The 19,508-nt window shown below is 44.8% G+C and overlaps 1 protein-coding gene across 1 annotated transcript in view; it reads right to left on the reverse strand.

Moving 5' to 3' along the window:
- Positions 1-163, reverse strand: part of NT5M (5',3'-nucleotidase, mitochondrial) — a 23,864-nt gene extending 23,701 nt beyond the window's left edge. The window contains exon 1 of the mRNA XM_021705889.1: positions 124-163. Within this exon, the coding sequence (XP_021561564.1) occupies positions 124-163 (40 nt within the window). The remainder of the gene's footprint in view (positions 1-123) is intronic.
- Between the last annotated feature and the right edge of the window lie 19,345 nt (positions 164-19,508).

The raw sequence follows: 19,508 nt of genomic DNA on the forward strand, positions 1-19,508 counted from the left end.
CGCCCGCGTCGTCTCCCTGGACCCTGGGCCCGGGCTCCCTCCGGCACGGCACGGCGGCGGATGGAGGACGAGGGCACGCCGCGGGAGCAGGCCCGCCTCTCTAGGAATGTGCGGGGCACTTACCGTGGGGACCTGTGAGCGACGCAGCGGGGATTCTAGCCATCCTGGAACTTAGGGGCTTGGGGCTCTGGCGTTTTTGAGCTGGAGTCTCCCTCTGCCGCCCAGGCTGGAGTGCCGTGGCTCGCTCGCGGCCACCCCAGCGTCGACCAGCCGGGCTCCGGCGATCCCTCCGCCTCAGCCTGCCGAGCAGCCAGAACTGCAGGCACGTGCTATCCCGCCCGGCAGTTTTCTGTTTATTGTAGAGATGAGGTCTCACGAAGTTGCCCGGGCTGGTCTTGAACCCGCCGGCTCAGGCAGTCCACGCGCCTCGGCCTCCCAGGGTGCTGGGATGCCAGGCCGAGCCACCGAGCCTGGTCAAGGAACTTAGGTTTTAAAAGGAGGGACAGGCAATAGGATGGAGGAACCAAAACAGGGTGATGTGCGCTCTGAAGGCCTCTCTGCTTTCCAGCAAGGGTCTGGTAGAGACTGATAGAACGAATGGGTGCGAGCATGCCGCAACCTCAGTAAAACTGGCGATTTGTAGCCGGGCTCGGTGGCTCAGCCTGTAATCCCAGCACTTTGGGAGGCTGAGGTGAGTGGATGGCCTGAGCCCGCGGGTTCGAGACCCGCCTGGGCAACTTGGCGAACCTTCATCTCTACATTAAATCAAAAATTAGCCGGGTGTGGTAGCGCGCGCCTGTATTCCAGCTACTTGGAAGGCTGAGGCGGAAGGATCGCCGGAGCCCAGCAGGTCGAGGCTGCGGTGGCCGGGAGTGGCCACTGCACTCCAGTCTGGGTGACAGAGTGAGACTCCAACTCAAATAAATAAATAAATAAATAAATAATAAAAGAGCAGGCCCAGCGCAGTAGCTCAAGTCTGTAATTCCAGCATTTTGGGAGGCCGAGGTGAGGGGATTGCCTGAACCCACAGGTTCGAGACCAGCCTGGGCAACTTGGCGAGACCTCATCTCTACAATAAATCAAAAAAATTAACAAATAAAATAAAAGAGCACAGTGATGGAATAATGGAGAGGTAGAGGGATTGACGGAAGTGGGCAGGAAAGGCCTCTCCTAGGGGATGATGCTGGAGCAGAGACAGGATGATGAGGAGCAAGCAAGAACCACAGAGACATGTGACTCCATTGGTAAGGGCAGCAAGCTCAAAGGCCTAAGGCAGGGAGTGAGGGCTCTGGAGGGGGAGAGAGCCAATGAGAACACAAATACTGGGTGTTCTCTCTGTGCTCCGTGGTGGTTAGGAAGGGTTAGGTGGCCCAAACTGAGGTCAGAGGGGTGGCCAGCAGTGAGGCACAGCTTGGGCGCACCCAGACCCATTCCCCAGTCTAGGCACACAGTAGGGTCTCAGGCACAACTGGGTACTCTCATGGTGTATCCTGGATTCAAGGGCAGAGTCCAGCTCTGATTCATCCTTGCATCCCGAATGTATGAGCGAATGAATGAATGTGATTCCTGCAATAACCTTTCCGGTGATTCTCTGACGCCCCCACCAGGATTTCCCACTGAGCTTCTCCACCTGGATATTCATTCTTTTGTTGCATCATCATGGTTTCCTGCTGCATCCTGCGTGACTGGGTGGTAAAAGATCCTGAAAGAGGAATAACACAATTCACTAGACACTTCTTAGGTTAGAAAGTGGGGGATCAGGGGGCACTTTGTCTCACAGAACAAAGGCCCCAAGTTTCTTACCCATCAGATTTTTATTAGTACAGAATGGCATAGTTAAGTAAGGCTTCAAGGACAAAGAACAGGCAGTGCAAGGAAAATTCCCTGTTTTGTTCTTAAAACGCTTTTGCAATAAAGTGTGACTGTTTACAGGATATCGTGCAGCTGCTTGCAAGACAATGTATAACTTTTTATCTAATCCAACACAGCAGACACTGCACTTTTAGAACTTGCCTCAGCATACATGCCTATCTGGCTTTGCCATTATAAGCATTCTTGACCGGTTGTGACTTTGCATGTACGCCAAGTATGTTTTCAGCAGAGTTCAAGCAGGGCAGTGGTCTCCAACAGTTTCCTCCATAATTTGTTGATGAAAAGTTTCAAACATATAGAAAAGTTGAAAGAATTGTGCAATATAGATTCATACCCCCACCACCTGGTCTCTGTAGTCAACAGTTTGCTATACATAGGAGGACTCAAAAAACCCAGAATTTATTTATAAAAAAATTGTGTATTGGCCAGGCTCGGTGGCTCAGCCTGTAATCCCAGCACTTTGGGAGGCCAAGGCGAGTGTATTGCCTAAGTCCGCAGGCTCGAGACCAGCCCAGGCGACTTGGCGAGATATCGTCACTACAGTAAATTTAAAAATTAGCCGGGCATGGCAGTGCGCACCTGTAGTTCTGGCTCTTTGGAAGGCTGAGGCAGAAGGATCGCCGGAACCCAGCAGGTCAACACTGGGGTGGCCCATGAGTGTGCCACGGCACTCCAGCCTGGGCGACAGAGTGAGACTCCAACTCAAAAAAAAAATTGTGTATTTATTCTTACATGTTTAAACTTCGGTCACCTTCAAAGTACACTCCATTTGATGCAATGCACCTATCAAGATGCTTTTCCCACCTCTCAACAGCTTTGGACTCGTCAATTAAGATGCCTTTTAGTGCTTCTGCAGTTTTTTGTTTCACCTCTTCCACATCGGCAAAATGTTTCCCTTTGAGGACTTATTTCATCCTTGGAAACAGACAAACAAAAAAATAGCTGTATGGGGCAAAATTGGGTAATTAGGGAGTGTGGAGCACTGGAGTCATGTCATGTTTGGTCAAAACTGCTGAACACTCAGCATGGTGTGGGCAGGTGTGCCCAGAAAATCATCCATCATGAAATGTGCCAATGCATTGAAAGAATCTGCAAAAAAATTTTCACTAAAGCCAAACACAGTCTTTCACAGCACTAACTGGTATACTGATGCTGATGAGTTCCTAGAATACTTACTTGGCAGAGGAAGCCTGTGTACTACAAGGGGCCTGCCCTCCAAAAGATACTTCTGGTTTTCTTTAGGTCCCCCCTTGTGTTTGCTTCAACACATATCAGTGCATTAGTTCACCCCTCTACCTATCCATCAGCTCATCTTTATCTTTGATGCTTTTCAAAGTAAGCTGTAGACATCAGTACACTTCGCCCTCAGCACGGCAGCCTAGGTAGCTTTATATGAGTTCAATATATTCAAGGGTAAATTTTACAAGTGAAATGCACAAATCTTAACTTTACCATTCCATGAATTTTGACCAATGTATTCAACCATGTAACCCACACCCTAGGGAGATACAGACCAGAGCCACTCCTGGAACTGTTTGCAGGAATGGAAATCATCTGCACCATCCATGTGGCTACTGAGAGTTTCAAATGTGGCTACTACAAGTGAGAAATCAATTTTCACTTTATTTAATTGTAAATCATTTCAACATAAATAACCCACAGAGCTGGTGGTCAGCGTATCGAACAATGCGGATATAGGACATCATATCCATCTCCCCAGAAAGCTCTGTCCTGTCCATTGCCTCGGGCCCCTTCTATTCTAGAACTATAAATTGAATAACACTATGTACCTTTTTGTGCCTGGCTTCTATCACTCAGTATAATATTTTTGAAAGTCATCTTGATGTCATTTCAGAGGCTGGTTTCTTTTATTGCTAAGTTCTATCTCACCTCATGAATATACCTCAGTTTGTCCATTCTTCTATTGATAGACATTGGGTCATTTCCAGTTTGGGGCTATTATGCATAAAGCTATTGTGAACATTCATATAAGTTTTGTATCGCTGTATTTTTTTTTCTTGAGTAGGATTGTCGAGTCACAAAACAACTATTTCTTTAGTCTTCTAAGAAACTGCCAGACTTTTTTTTCCAAAGTGGTTGTGCTTCTACAAGCAATGGATGGGAGTTCTGTTTGCTTCACATACTCACCAAATTTGATGTTGTCAATCTTTTGAATTTTAGTCAACTGATAAGTGTACAGTGGTATCTCATTGTATTCTATTTTGCACGCATCACCAGTGGTATCTCATTGGGTTCTATTTTGCATGCATCACCATGTTTCATTTTCTTACCAGTTCTAAACAATTTTTTGTTTACTTGTAGATTTTTTTTCTTTGTCTTCTCCCTCTATTGTAAGTTCCATGAGGGTAAGAACATTGTCTAGCTTGTTCACTGATCTATCTCTAGTGCCTGGTATATAGTACGTATTCAATAAATTCATTCAGTCTTGTATTCAACAAATAGCTTTTGAGTACCTTAAGCCAAGCAGATATTATTAATCTAATGAGATGACAGGTGAGAACACTGAGGCCAAGAGACAACAGACTGGCCCATGTTTGACAAAGCTGATAACAATTACTAATCATAACCTATATATACGGATGCCTACTGTGTGTCAGGCACCACCTAGGACCTATGTGAACTGTCTGAATCCCCACAAAATTGCAATGAAGAATATTATTTATTGTTAACCCATTTTAAAAGATAAAAAACTCAAAGAGAAATTAATAGCTTGCCTCTTGGTGTGGTCATTTTAAATAAATAATTTTGATACTACTCTCTCTGAGAGGTGGAGTTTAATTTCTGTCCCCCTGAGTGTGGGCTGGATTTAGTTATTCTCTTCTAACAAATAGAATATAATGGGCCAGGTCGGTGGCTCATGCCTATAATCCCAGGGCTTTAGGAGACTAAGGTGAAAGGATCACTTAAAGCTGGGAGTTTGAGAACAGTCTGTACAACATAGTAAGAGCCCATCTTTACAGAAAATAAAAAAACGTTTATTGTTTTTTTATTGGTGACGTCCATCTGTAGTCCTAGCTACTTAAGAGGCTGATGTGGGAGGATCATCTGAGTCCAGGAGTTCAAGGCTGCAATGAGCTGAAATCATGCCACTGCACTCCAGCCTGGGCAACAAAGTGAGACCCTGTCTATAAGGAAAAAAAAAAGAATATGGTAGAAGTAGTATTGTGTGACTTCCAAGAATAAATTATGAAAGGTATTATGGCTTTCTCTCTCTCTCTCTCTCTCTCCAATCCTGCCATATATGACTCAAGTAGTCATATAAAGAAAAGGTCCCCACAGTGAGGAACTCAGGCCTCCTGCAAACAACCAGAGAGAAACTGAGACCTTCAAACAATAGTCAGTGAATGTGCATCTTGGAAGCAGTCCCTCCAGCTCTGACCCAGCTTTCAGATGCCTGCAGCTTTGACTGATATCTTTTTTTTGTTTTTTTTTTTTTGAGTTGAAGACTCACTCTGTCACACAGGCTGGATGCAGTGGCACGCTCACGGCCACCCCAGCGTCGACCTCCTGGGCTCCAGCGATCCTTCCGCCTCAGCCTTCCAAGTAGCCAGAACTACAGGTGCTCATTACCATGCCTGTCTAATTTTTGATTTATTGTAGAGACAAGGTCGTGCCAAGCTGCCCGGTCTGGTCTCGAACCCATGGGCTCAGGAAATCCACTTGCCTCGGCCTCTCAAAGTGCTGGGATTACAGGCTGAGCCATCGAATCTGGCCTACTGTCATCTTAAATACACCCTGGCTCAGTACCACCCAATCACCCAACTAACCTGCTCTCAGATGCATAACTCAGAAACTAGGTGAGATAATAAATGTTTGTTGCTTTAGGCTTTTTAGTTTTGGAGTAATTTTTACACATCAGTAGATAACTGATACACTGGCCAGGGTTAGAACTGGATTCAAACCGGGCTCAGTGGCTCAGCCTGTAATCCTGCACCTTGGGAGGCTGAGGTGAGTGGATTGCCTGAGCCCGCGGGTTCGAGACCCACCTGGGCAAGTTGGTGAGATCTCATCTCTACAATAAATCAAAAATTAGCCGGGCGTGGTAGCGCGCACCTGTAGTTCCAGCTACTTGGAAGGCTGAGGCGGAAGGATGCCTGAGCCCAGCAGTTTGAGGCTGTGGTGGCCGGGAGCGGCCACTGCACTCCAGTCTGGGCGACAGAGTGAGACTCCAACTAAAAAAAAAAAAAATGTTCTTGTTTGTAAGATAAGAATAGTAGTAGCATTTGCCTTATAGGGTTGGTATGGAATTACATGAGTTGAGTCTTTTACATTTAAAGTGCAGTTATGTGCCTTATAATAGCATTTTGGTCAGTGATAGACTGCATATACAACAGTGGTCCCACAAGATTATAAAGAGCTGAAAAATTCCTATTGCCTAGTGACATCGTAGCCATTATAATGTCATGGTGTAATGCATTACTCGCATGTTTGTGGAAATGCTAGTGTAAATAAACACACCACACTGCCAGTTGTATAAAAGTCTAACACCTACAATCATGTACAGTTCATAATACTTGATAATAACAATAATAAACAATTATGTTCCTGATTTATATATTTACTACATTAGACTTTTTATTATTATCTTAGAGTGTACTCTTATTATTTTAAAAAGTTAATTATTAAGCTTATTTTTTTTTAAGTTAATTGTAATACATTCTCAGGCAGGTCCTTTGGGAGGTATTCCAGAAGAAGTCATTGATATCATAGGAAATGACAGCTTCATGCATGTTATTGCCCCTGACGACCTTCCAGTGGGAAAGATAGGTGGAAGATGGTGAAAACTTACAGAATGAGTATATAAAGAAAGAAAATATTTTTGTACTGTTGTACGATGTGTTTGTGTTTGAAGTGTTATTGTAAGACTCAAGAGTTTTAAAAGTTTTTAAATGTTTTAAAGTTTATAAAGTAAAAAAACAACAACAACAACAGTAAGCTAAGGTTAATTTGTTATTCAAGAAAGAAAAAAAATTATTTTTTGAGTTGGAGTCAATGCTCACAGCCACCTCACCGTCAGCTGCCAGGCTCAGGCTATCCTTCCGCCTCAGCCTTTCAAGTAGCCAGAACTACAGGCGCGTAATACCAAGCCCAGCTAATTTTTTTGGTTAATTGTGGAGATGAGGTCTTGCCAAGTTGCCCAGGCTGTTCTCAAACCCGTGGACTCAAGGCAATCCCCTCACCTCAGCCTCCCAAAGTCCTGGGATTACAGGCTTGAGCCACTGCACCCAGCCTAAAAATTTTTAATAAATTGAGTACCCATAAGTGTACAATGTTTATAAAGTCTACAGTAGTGAATAGTAATGTCCCAGGCCTTCACATTTACTCCCCACTCATTCACTGACTCACCCAGAGCAACTCCCAGTCCTGCGAGCTCCATCTGTGGTTAAGTGCCCTATATAGGTGGACCATTTAAAAAAATCTTTTATACCATATTGGTACTGTACCTTGTCTATGGTTAGATGTGTTTAGTGACACAAATACTTACCATTATGTCCCAGTTATTTCCAGTATTCAGCACAGTCACATGCTGTACAAGTTGTAGCCTGGGGGCAACAGGCTCTGCTATACGGCCCAGGTGTGCCATAGGCTCTTTTCTCCAGGTTTGGAAGTGCACTCTATGATGTTTGCCCAATAACAAAATCACCTAATGATACGTTTCTCAGACTATATGCCTGTTGTTAAGTGATGCATGATTGAAGTTAGAACTAAGCCGCGCACACTGTAGGTGCTTGACAATTATCCATTTTATCACCTCACATGTTGTTCTGTACCAATCATAATGACTAACCCAGTATGCACAGTACTTTGTCTCCATGAATCTTCACGATGACCTTATGAGGTAGATATCATCATTTCATAGGGTGGAAATAGCCTCGGAGAAATTGAGTGATTTTTCCCAGGCCCCACAGTTGGTAACTGTGGGCGTGTGAATCAAGCTCATATGACTATAAACCAATTCTTTCCATCTTACTCTTTTTCAGTCTCTGAATTCACCTAGACTTTCTGTTAGCCAGCTGGTATGGGCAGAAAACTCATATCTGAGAGCCTACTGCATGCCAGGCATGGTGCTAAGGGCTCTCCATAGGCCCTTTCATTCACTTACAAGCCAAAGCAGTGATTCTCTCAGTAGAAATATTTTCCTGGGTTCCTTACCATGCTTCACATACAGTAGTTATGCAAAAAGTTCCTGCTGGATTGAAAACACCCTATGTGGCATGGTGGCTCAAGCCTATAATCTCAGCACTCTAGGAGGCTGAAGCGAGAGGATTGCCTGAGCGCAGAGGTTCGTGACCAGCCTAGGCAACTTGGTGAAACCTCGTCTATACAATATATCAAAAAAATTAGCCGGGTGTGGTAGCGCGTGCCTGTAGTTCCAGCTACTTGGAAGGCTGAGGCAGAAGGAAACCCTGAGCCCAGCAGGTTGATGCTGGGGTGGCCATGAGTGTGTCACTGCACTCCAGTCTCAGTGACGGAGTGAGACTATGACTCAAAAAAAAGAAAAAAGTAGCTGGGCTCGGTGGCTCAGCCTGTAATCTTGCGCTTTGGGAGGCCGAGGCGAGTGAATTGCCTGAGCCCACGGGTTCAAGACCTGCCTGGGCAACTTGGCGAGACCTTATCTCTACAATAAATCAAAAATTAGCCGGGCGTGGTAGCGCGCGCCTGTGGTTCCGGCTACTTTGAAGGCTGTGGCAGAAGAATCGCCGGAGCCCAGCAGGTGGAGGCTGCGGTGGCCGGGAGCGGCCACTGCACTCCAGTCTGGGCGACAGAGTGAGACTTCAACTCAGAAGAAAAAAAGAAAACAGCCCAAATGCATAAATCTGATTGCAATGGTAAAAAAAGGACCCAGACAGTCAAAAATATTTTTTTGGATAAAGCAGATAGGGAGCTCCTGACCTCAGGCCTGACCACTTAGGCTGAGTTCTCTTCAGTTTTCTAAACTAGTGTTTACTGGTGCTCTCCCCCAGTTAGGATGATGCCCACAAGTATGAGAAAGCGTATCGTCTTCATTGTGGTGGGGCAGAACCTCAGATCTGTTTGCTCTCTCTGCTTGACGTGTCCCTCTTAGGTGCATGGGAACCTCTTTAAGCCTCTTCGCAAAGTCTTGCGCTGCAGCCTCCATATTCTGACACTTCTGCTTGCAGCATTGAGTACGTCGGGTCACCGGTATACCCGGTGCAAGTCGGGAGCAACCAGGACGCTGTTTCAGGCCCATTTACTGCCAGACAACTCCCTCAGATAATGCGGCCTGGCAGGGAGTGACGGCGCTGATCCAGCGCCAAGTTGCCACAAGCTATCTCACAGAGGGCTTAGCCTTCTCCTATTTGATGCCAGGGCTGCTCTGCGAGCGTTGCTGTTTCTCACTGACAACCCGTTGGAGTTTTGGCTCAGGATGGGGCGGCAGGGCCAACATCTGACTGCTTCCCTATCTAATGTTCCTCTCTAGCTCCCAGTTTCAGAAGCTGTTTCCCACTTCCCCCTAAGTATCCAGGAACTTCCTTTCCATAGAATTCTCTCCACACAGAGCTTACAGCAATACTCAAGGACACAACACCATGCTTTGCCATTGATATATAGATGGAATTCGGAGAATTTGGAAACTGTATCCAATCTCAACCAAAAAGCTGATTTTGAATCAAATGACCTTTCTGTGTCCTGAGAGCAAGAAACATTATGGTTTCGGCTTATATGGCAAAAAGGGTCAATAGGAAGAAGCCAAGAAAGATGTTATGTATTTCAAGCATAGTGGACCCAAGCAAACAAAGAAAAATGAAAGGACTTCATCAACATTTAAAACTTTTGTGCATGAAAAGACATAAGAAAATGAAAATGCAATCCAAAGAATGGGAGAAAAATTTACCAAGTATACATCTGGAAAGGGACTTGTATCCAAAATATATAAAGAACACTTACGCTGGGCTTGGTAGCTCAGCCTGTAATCCCAGCACTTTGGGAGGCTGAGGTGAGTGGATTGCCTGAGCCCGCGGGTTCGAGACCCGCCTGGGCAACTTGGTGAGACCTCATCACTACAATAAATCAGAAATTAGCCGGGCGTGGTACACGCGCCTGTAGTTCCAGCTACTTGGAAGGCTGAGGCGGAAGGATCGTCGGAGCCCAGCAGGTCGAGACCGCAGTGGCTGGGAGTGGCTACTGCACTCCAGTCTAGGTGATAGAGTGAGACTCCAACTCAAAAAAAAAAAAAGAACACTTACAACTAAACAATAAAAACACAATTAACTCAATTTAAAAATGGGTATAGATACTTTACCAAAGAAGATATGGCCAATAAGCACATGCAAGGATGCAGAACATTATTAGTCATTAAGAAAATGCCAGTCCGGGCTTGGTAGTTCAGCCTGTAATCTCAGCACTTCGGGAGGCCAAGGTGAGTGTATTGCCTGAGCCTGCGGGTTTGAGACCAGCCTGGGCAACTTGGCGAGACCTCATCCCTACAATAAATCAAAAATTAGCTGGGCATGGTAGTGTGCACCTGTAGTTCCGGCTACTTGGAAGGCTGAGGTGTAAGGATCACTGGAGCCCAGCAAGTTGAAGCTGGGGTGGCCGTGAGTGTGGCACTGCACTACATACAGCCTGGGTGACAGAGTGAGACTCTGACTCAAAAAAAAAAAAAAAAAAAGAAAATGCCAATCAAAACCACAATGAAATAACAATAGCATCTACCAGAACAACTAAAATTTAAAAGACCAACAGCTGGGCTTGGTGGCTTAGCCTGTAATCCCGCACCTTTGGGAGGCTAAGGTGAGGGAATTGCCTGAGCCCACAGGTTCGAGACCCGCCTGGGCAGCGAGACCTCATCTCTACAATAAATTAAAAAATCAGCCGGGCATGGTGGCACATGCCTGTAGTTCCGGCTACTTGGAAGGCTGAGGCGGAAGGATCACCGGAGCCCAGCAGGTCAAGGCTGCGGTGGCCGGGAGTGGCCACTGCACTCCAGTCTGGGCGACAGAGTGAAATTCCAACTCAAAAGGAAAAAATAAAAAATAAAAGACCAACAATACCAAATGTAAACAAGAATGTCAAGCAACAAGAAATTTCATGCTTTACTGGTAGGCATATAAACTAGTACAACTGCTTTGGATAATAGTTTGACAGTTCCTCAAAAAGTTAAACATAGAATTAGCATATGGCTTGGCAATTCCTTTTCTAAGTATTTTCCAAACACATTGAAAACATACATCCACAAAAATTAGCTGGGCATGGTAGTGTGTGCCTGTAGTTCCAGTCACTTGGAAGGCTGAGGCGGAGGGATTGCCAGAGCCCAGCAGGTCGATACTGGGGTGGCTGTGAGTGTGCCACTGCACTCCAGCCTAGGCAACAGATTGAGATTCAAACTCAAAAAAAAAAAAAAGCAAAGTATAGCTGGGCATGGTAGTGAGTAGCTGGGACTACAGACATGCACCACCACGCTTGGCTAATTGTTTGCATTTTTTTTGCAGAGATGAGGTCTCACTATGTTGCCCAGGCTGGTCTCAAGTGTTGGCCTCCCAAAGAATATACTGTGGTTTGAATATGCATTTTCCTAAAGGCTAGTGATGCTGAGCATATTTTCAAGTGCTTATTCACTTACGATCCCTATGTCTTCCTTTTTTTTTTGAGTTGGAATCTCACTCTGTCACTAAGGCTGGAGTGCAGTAGAATGCTCATGGCCACTGTAGCCTCGACCTGCTGGACTCAGGCGATCCTCTACCTCAGCCTCCCAAGTACCTGGGACCACAGGCACACGTCCCCACACCTGGCTAATTTTCTGATTTATTGTAGAGAGGAGGTCTCACCAGTTGCCCAGGCTGGTCTCAAACCCCTGAGCTCAGGCAGTTCTCTTGCCTCTGCCTCCCAAAGTGCTGGGATTATAGGTGTGAGCCACTGCACTCGGCTACCATCCCTATGTCTTCTTTGTTGAGGTTTCTATTTAAGTTATTGGGGAACATTTTTTATTAGGCTGCTTGTTTTCTTACTGTTGCATTTTAGGAGTTCTTTAAATATTCTGAATATAGGTTATTTGTCATATGTAATTTGCAAGTATTTTCTCTCAGTTTTGTCTTTTCATTATTTTTTTTTTTTTTTGAGTTGGAGTCTCACGCTGTCACCCAGACTGGAGTGCAGTGGCCGCTCCCAGCCACCGCAGTCTTCCCTGCTGGACTCCGGCGATCCTTCCGCCTCAGCCTTCCCAGTAGCTGGAATTACAAGCATGCGCTACCACTCCCACCTGATTTTTTGATTTGTTGTAGAGATGAGGTCTCGCTGCCCAGGCGGGTCTCGAACCCGTGGGCTCAGGCAATTCACTCACCTCAGCCTCCCAAAGGCGTGGAATTACAGGCTGAGCCACCAAGCCCGGCTTTTCTTTTTTTTTTTTTTGAGTAGGAGTCTTACTCTGTCGCCCAGACTGGAGTGCAGTGGCTGCTCCTGGCCACTGCAGCCTTGACCTGCTGGGCTCCAGCGATTCTTCTGCCTCAGCCTTCCAAGTAGCTGGAACTACAGGCGTGCCCTACCATGCTTGGCTGATTTTTTTATTTATTGTAGAGGCGAGGTCTCGCCAAGTTGCCCAGGCGGGTCTCGAACCCGCGAACTCAGGTAATCCACTCACCTCAGCCTCCCAAAGTGTGAGATTACAGGCTGGGCCACCAGGCCTGGCTATCTTTTCATTCTTTTAATAATTTCTTTCACTTTGCAAATTTGTTTATTATTTATTTATTTGAGTTGGAGTCTCCCTCTGTCGCTGAGGCTGGCATGCAGTGTTACACACACGGCCAATGTAGCCTTGACCTGCTGGGCTCAGGAGATCCTTCCGCTTCAGTCTTCCAAGTAGGAAAATAAATGGAATGTTTATAAATATCCTGGATGACTCTCACACTAGCACCTACCTAGAAGGACAATGCCTTTAAATTGCTCTCAGGGCCTTTCAGCTACAAGGAGACAAAACGCAATACAGACTTAGAGGATACAAGCTTCAACAACAAATGGAATTTGTTGGTTTACAATTTTTGACCAGGATATCCAAAGATCGGGCTGCTTCATGTTAAGACTGGATCCAGTGACTCAGTGATGTCATCAGATTTGTTTATTTCTGTCTCTCTTTTCTGTGTTTTGGGATATGAGCTTCATCCTAAAACTTGTTTCCTTCAGGAGCAATGTGGTCAAGGTGGTCATGCTTCCCCTTGATTGGATCAGCTCAAGCCACATGTTCCTTGTGGTCTGAGGGGGATGGTGGTGAAAAGTGAGGTGGTGTCACACACATTACAGACTCAGACCTCCAAGTCAGGTTCCCTGGAAGCCCCATGATCTCCAAATAGAAACAAAGTGTGTGGAAAGCGTTTACAACAGTGTCCCTCCCCCTTATTATCACCTGAGCCCAGCAGGCAGAGGCTGCAGTGGCCATGAGAGTGCCACTGCACTCCAGCCTGGGTGACAGAGTGAGACTCTGACTCAAAATAAAAATAAAAATAAAAATTGATATATATTTCTTTTTTTCAAGTCATCAGTTGGTGAAGATATTCCAGTGATAATTTACAAACATTACTTGAGTTGAAAATGCTTTACATTTAAAAAGCTGGACCAGGCTGGACGCAGTGGCTCATGCATGTAATCCCAGCACTTTGGGAGGTGGAGGCAAGAGAAATGTCTGACCAGGGCTTCAAGATCAGTCTAGGCAACTTGGTGAGACCTCATCTCTACAATTAAAAAATAATAATAATAATAATAAAAAAAATATATATATATACAGGCAGGCGCCACTACACCCAGCTAAAGCTCTGGCAGAAGGATCATCTGAGCCCAGTAGGTTGAGGCTGCAGTAGTTGTGACTGTGCCACTGCACTTCAGCCTGAGTGACAGAGTGAGACTTTCATAGATAGATAGATAGATAGATAGATAGATAGATAGATAGATAGACAGATAGACAGATAGATAGCTTAAATTAAATAAAAAGCTGACCAATCTAAGAGATTGCTACTATTGCAAAAGCCAAGCAGTTCTCAACTGAGATATACCAGGATTCTCCTCATTCACTATATTTTAGATCCTCTGGTATTTTTTTCTTTTCCTGAAATACACCAAGCTTGCTTGGGTCTTAAGAATTTTGCCCACCATGCATGTTCCTCAGTCTCAAATTTTCTGGTCCCATATCTCTCATAACTGTCTCCTTCTCATCCCCCAGGTCTAAGAGAAGCATTTACTGACTTTCCCATACCCCATCTCATGTGTAATTATCTTTGTAACACATATTACTAACTGAAATTATTTTGTTACTTTTTTTGCTTATTGTCTTACTTCCCCAACCAGAACTTCATGTCAGTCAGGACTTTTTGTCTTGAATTACAGATATATCCTCAGCATCTTGTAAAGGGCTTAAAAACATATTTGACACAAAGTAAATGTGTGTTCAAAGGGTAAAATAAAAATGATTCAAGGTATCATATCTACCCACTGCCGTGTCACCTTTTGTTGTGAAGTGTATCTCAATAATTGCTAGGTTTTACAAATGACTGGCTTTAAAAAAATACAAGTTAGAATATATTCAAGGTTATTCCTGTAATCACATCTCTTTTGGCCCTTTATTCTTTTTTAAAAATTGATATATAACTGGGCGCGGTGGCTCATGTCTATAATCCCAGCACTTTGGGAGGCAAAGATGAGAGGACTACCTGAACCCAGGGGTTTGAGACCAGCCTGGGCAACATGGCGAGATCTCATCTCTACAATGAATAACATAAAATAAAAATATCTGGGCATGGTGGTACGCACCTGTAGTTCCACTACTTGGAAGGCTGAGGTGGAAGGATCACCTGAGCCCTGTAGGTCCAGGATACAGTGGCCGTGAGCGTGCCACTGCACTCCAGCCTGGGTGACAGGGTGAAAGTCCAACTCAAAATAAAATAATAAAAATTGATATATAAAGACGAGGTCTTGCTATGTTACCCAGGCTGGTCTCCAACTTCTGTCCTCAGGCAATTCTCCCACCTTAGACTCCCAAAATGCTAGGATTATAGATGTGAGCAACCTTGCCTGGTCCGGACACTATATTCTTTAGAGAAAGAGAGAAGAGTGGAATTACTTTTAGCTGTTTTGAAATGAGTGTAATTTGTATGCTTGCCCATCTATAAGACACAATCCAGACACTCTCAAACTTTAGTGAGCATTGATGTGGGGTCAGAGCGTTTGATTCACGGAGCCGACACACAATTTACCAAGAGAGATGTTTATTAACTTATTAGCCAGGTTCAACTGGCCAGGGCCACCCACCAGACTCACGAGTCTCTAGGTGAGGGCCCCATACTGTGGCTGAGGCCTTTCTTTTCTTTCTTTTTTGTTTTTTTTTTTTGTTAGTTGGAGTCTCACTCTGTCACCCAGACTGGAGTGCAGTGGCTGCTCTCGGCCACTGCAGCCTCGACCTGCTGGGCTCCGGCGATCCTTCCGCCTCAGCCTTCCAAGTAGCTGGAACTACAGGCGTGTGCTACCATACCCGGCTGATTTTTTAATTTATTGTAGAGATGAGGTCTTGTCAAGTTGCCCAGGTGGGTCTCGAACCCGTGGGCTCAGGCAATCCACTCACCTCGGCCTCCCAAAGTGCTGGGATTACAGGCTGAGCCACCAAGCCCTGCCTGGCCCTTCTTAAATATGCAAAAGCCCGCCTAATCCACAAGACCATTATAATTCAAATTCAAACAACACATCCTGCCAGAAGAGGAGCTTGCCCGCCACAATTAAAACAGAGAAAAGCCTGCCAGAATTTGAAAGGGGCTTATCGCACAACACTCACACACTGCCAGCGGTGGTTACAGAAGCAGAAAAAGCTGGTTAACTTATCTAACATAGCCACTTGGAGTTTCCAAGTTGGGCGTTCTTTCCAGGGTTTCCAAGAATTACTAAGTTTTAGGGGAGAGGTCACAGCACACAGTTTCAGTATACTTAATATATGAGGTTATAGTTTTATTACATTTCACATAATTCATCACACTTAATATATAAGGCTTCACACAGGTTCCATACAATTCATCACCTCTTACAGCATCAGAATTACCTGCAGGGCTTGTTATACTCAGTTGCTAGGAACCACCTTCTAAGCTTCTGATACAGGAAGTCTACAATGGGTTCCAATAATCTGCATCTCTAAGATGTTCCCAGGTGATGCTGATGGTGCTGGTTTCAGAGTCATACTCCTAGAGCAGATACCACAATCTGCAACACAAAAGACAACAAATTTTAAAGTATTATTAGTAGCTGTGGCTATTTTGAATAATTGTAGTGCTTGATTTCTCTGCAACATTTTTTTTACTTTCATTAAAATCTATGTATATCCATGGAATTATGTCCTGTAAGTCAAAATATCTGTCCTATGTGCTGCAAGAGGTCAAAGATTGAGGACCAACTGCTCCCACAGAGCATTCAGGAACATTCCCATCTTAGAGTACAAGTTAAAGTCATGCATCTAAACAAGTCTCAAATTCACAAATTTATTTCCATCTCTTTTTTTTTTTTTTTTGAGTTAGAGTCTCACTCTGTTGTCCAGACTGGAGTGCAGTGGCCATTCCCGGCCACCGCAGCCTTGACCTGCCGGGCTCTGGCGATCCTTCCACCTCAGCCTTCCAAATAGCTGGAACTACAGGCGTGCACTATCACGCCTGCCTAATTTTTTGATTTATTGTAGAGATGAGGTCTCACCAAGTTGCCCAGGCGGGTCTCGAACCCACGGGCTCAGGCAAGCCACTCGCCTCAGCCTCCCAAGGCGCGGGATTACAGGCTGAGCCACGGAGCCCGGCTCTTGTAGGTAATTCTGATGCTCACTGAAGTTTGAGAGTGTCTGGATTGTTTCTTATAGATGGGCAAGCATACAAATAAGGTTATCCACATGAAGCCTGTGAAAGAAAATAGAATCTTGGGACGCTAAACTCACAATGCCAAAGTTAAGCTTAGGAACTGAGTTACTGCTTTCCTACTGTTCCCAAACAGATACATTCATAAGCCAGGTTACCACAACAGAGGGCCACATACTTGCCCAGATGATCTCCCTCACAAATTGCTCACAAGGAAATTCCTTGACAATTCAAAAATCTTTAGAGTTAGTTATATATATAACCCCTACAAATTAGCCCTAAAACTGAGTTCTGTTGAGAATCATCCTGACAATGTCAATTACCAGATTATCTTCACTGGACAAGAAGAACAAAACCAGAAATCATTCCTCCGTCTACCATGAGATGAAAACATAGTTGACTTTTTCCTCTACTCCCACTTTGCTTTTAACATTTTATCTTTATCTTTTGTAAAATGTAGACTAACTGAGCACGAGACAATGTGTAATTGACTTTTTCCTCTATTTCTTTTTTTCATATGTAAAATGTAGATTTATAATGAAGCTAATCAGAGCCTCACAAAAATGTAACCAATTGTCTCACTGCCTAGCCTCCCTCCCTTTATTTCCTGTGCTATTTCCTTTGGAAAAAGCACAGGTCACAGATGCTCCTGTGTCTTGCATTTTTTTCCTGGGTGCATCTTCACTCTTGGCTAAATAAATCTCAATTAATTGAGATCTTTTTCAGTCACTTTGTGGTTAATAAGCCAAATCAATCTTTTTTTTTTTTTTTTGAGTTGGAGTCTCACTCTGTCACCCAGACTGGAGTGCAGTGGCCGCTCCCGCCCACTGCAGCCTCGACCTGCTGGGCTCCAGCGATCCTTCCGCCTCTGCCCTCCGAGTAGCTGGAATTACAGGCATGCACTACCACGCCCGGCTGATTTTTTTATTTATTGTAGAGATGAGGTCTCGTTGCCCAGGCGGGTCTTGAACCCACGGGCTCAGACAATCCACTCACCTCAGCCTCCCAAAGGCGCGGGATGACAGGCTGAGCCATCGAGCCTGGCTTCAGATCAATCTTTTAATAAGGCAAGTCCAGTCATGCTACCTGCTTGCTTTGTCTTCCCACTCTCCTCAGGAAAAAGCCCAGTATCTTTAAGACAACCCAGCTAATATGCTCCCCACTGTCTTACAGCCTCATCTCACACCACTCCTCTACAACCACTGACCTTTTTCTAGTTCCTCAATCTCAGCTAGCATGCTCCTTCCCACCACAGTCTTAGCATCATGCTGTTCTCTCAGAAAATTTTCCCCATTACTTTATTAATTTATTATATTTCTTCAGAGATCAGTTTGTGCCATTTTCTTTAAAAATCTCCCTTGTTGTTCTCAGACTAGGCCTATTTCCTCTGTTGACAAAGATGCCAAATTCTATAAAATATTTAAGATGGTTTTTCTTTTTTTTTGAGTTGGAGTCTTACTCTGTTGCCCAGGCTGGAGTGCAGGGGCACGCTCATGGCTACCCCTGCCTTGACCAACATGTTGGGCTCAAGTGATCCTTCTGCCTCAGCCATCCAAGTAGCTGGAACTACAGGCATGCGCTACCACACCCAGCTAATTTTTTGATTTATTGTAGAGATGAGTTCTCACCAAGTTTCCCAGGCTGGTCTTGAAACCCTGAGCTCAGGCAATTCTCTCACTGTGGCCTAAGATGGTTTTTCTGAACCAAATATGAGTGACCTAGGCCTGCGACACCCAGACCTAGGAGGTCCTGAGAAAATGTGCCCACGGCAGTTGCACTGTAGCTTGGTTATATACATTTTAAGAACACAGAAGTTACAGACAACCATAAATCAATGTATATGAGATTTACATTAGTTTAGCCCAGGAGGGTGGGGTATTTGCAGGTTATAGGTGAACTCAAAGATTTCCTGACAGGCAATCATTATCAAGAGTTATACTGCCGGGCTCGGTGGCTCAGCCTGTAATCCTGCGCCTTTGGGAGGCTGAGGTGAGTGGATTGCCTGAGCCCGCGGGTTCGAGACCTGCCTGGGCAGCGAGACCTCATGTCTACAATAAATAAAAAAATCAGCCGGGCATGGTAGCGCATACCTGTAATTCTGGCTACTCGGAAGGCCGAGGTGGAAGGATCGCCGGAGTCCAGCAGGTCGAGGCTGCGGTGGCCGCGAGAGGCCACTGCACTCCAGTCTGGGCGACAGAGTGAGACTCCAACTCAAAAAAAAGAAAAAAAGAGTTAGACTCCTATCTAAGGAATTTTTCCCCCACCCCAGGCAGGTTTTTGAACCAGAGTCGGCTCAGAGACACTCCCAAGAATTTTGAAATCAGCTGAGATAAGGGATTAGAAAAGTTCCAAGTTTCTTGATATGTAGATGAGGCCTCATAGGTGGCAGACTTCAGAGAAAGTTGATGTCTTAAAAAGTGCCCAGAGTCCCCAAAAGACAGCTTTGCATGGTTTTAAATACCTGTATTTTCCTTCTTTCTCTGTTATGTGTTGTTATGTCAGAGTCAGGCTGAAAAGTTAAACCGCATTATGGAGGATTAATTAAAAAAAAAAAATCTCTCCAAATTCCTTAGTTAAAAATCAGAGTTTAGTCCTCAACTTTGTGGCATGATTTTATAGAGCCATGTTCCATCCTTCAGAGCACTAACCCCTTTCTTCTAGGGTCTTTATGTCCTCAGCTGCAGTAGAGAAGGATCAAGACTATTTTTGCCCATCAGTGTCTAGATCAGCATGTTGTAAGTACTCAGTAAATATATGTTGGACGACATTTTTTTTTTTTTTTTGAGTTGG

Source organism: Carlito syrichta, unplaced genomic scaffold (assembly GCF_000164805.1).
Source record: "Carlito syrichta isolate Samal-C Ts95f unplaced genomic scaffold, Tarsius_syrichta-2.0.1 Scaffold314799, whole genome shotgun sequence".
Taxonomy (NCBI): domain Eukaryota; kingdom Metazoa; phylum Chordata; class Mammalia; order Primates; family Tarsiidae; genus Carlito; species Carlito syrichta.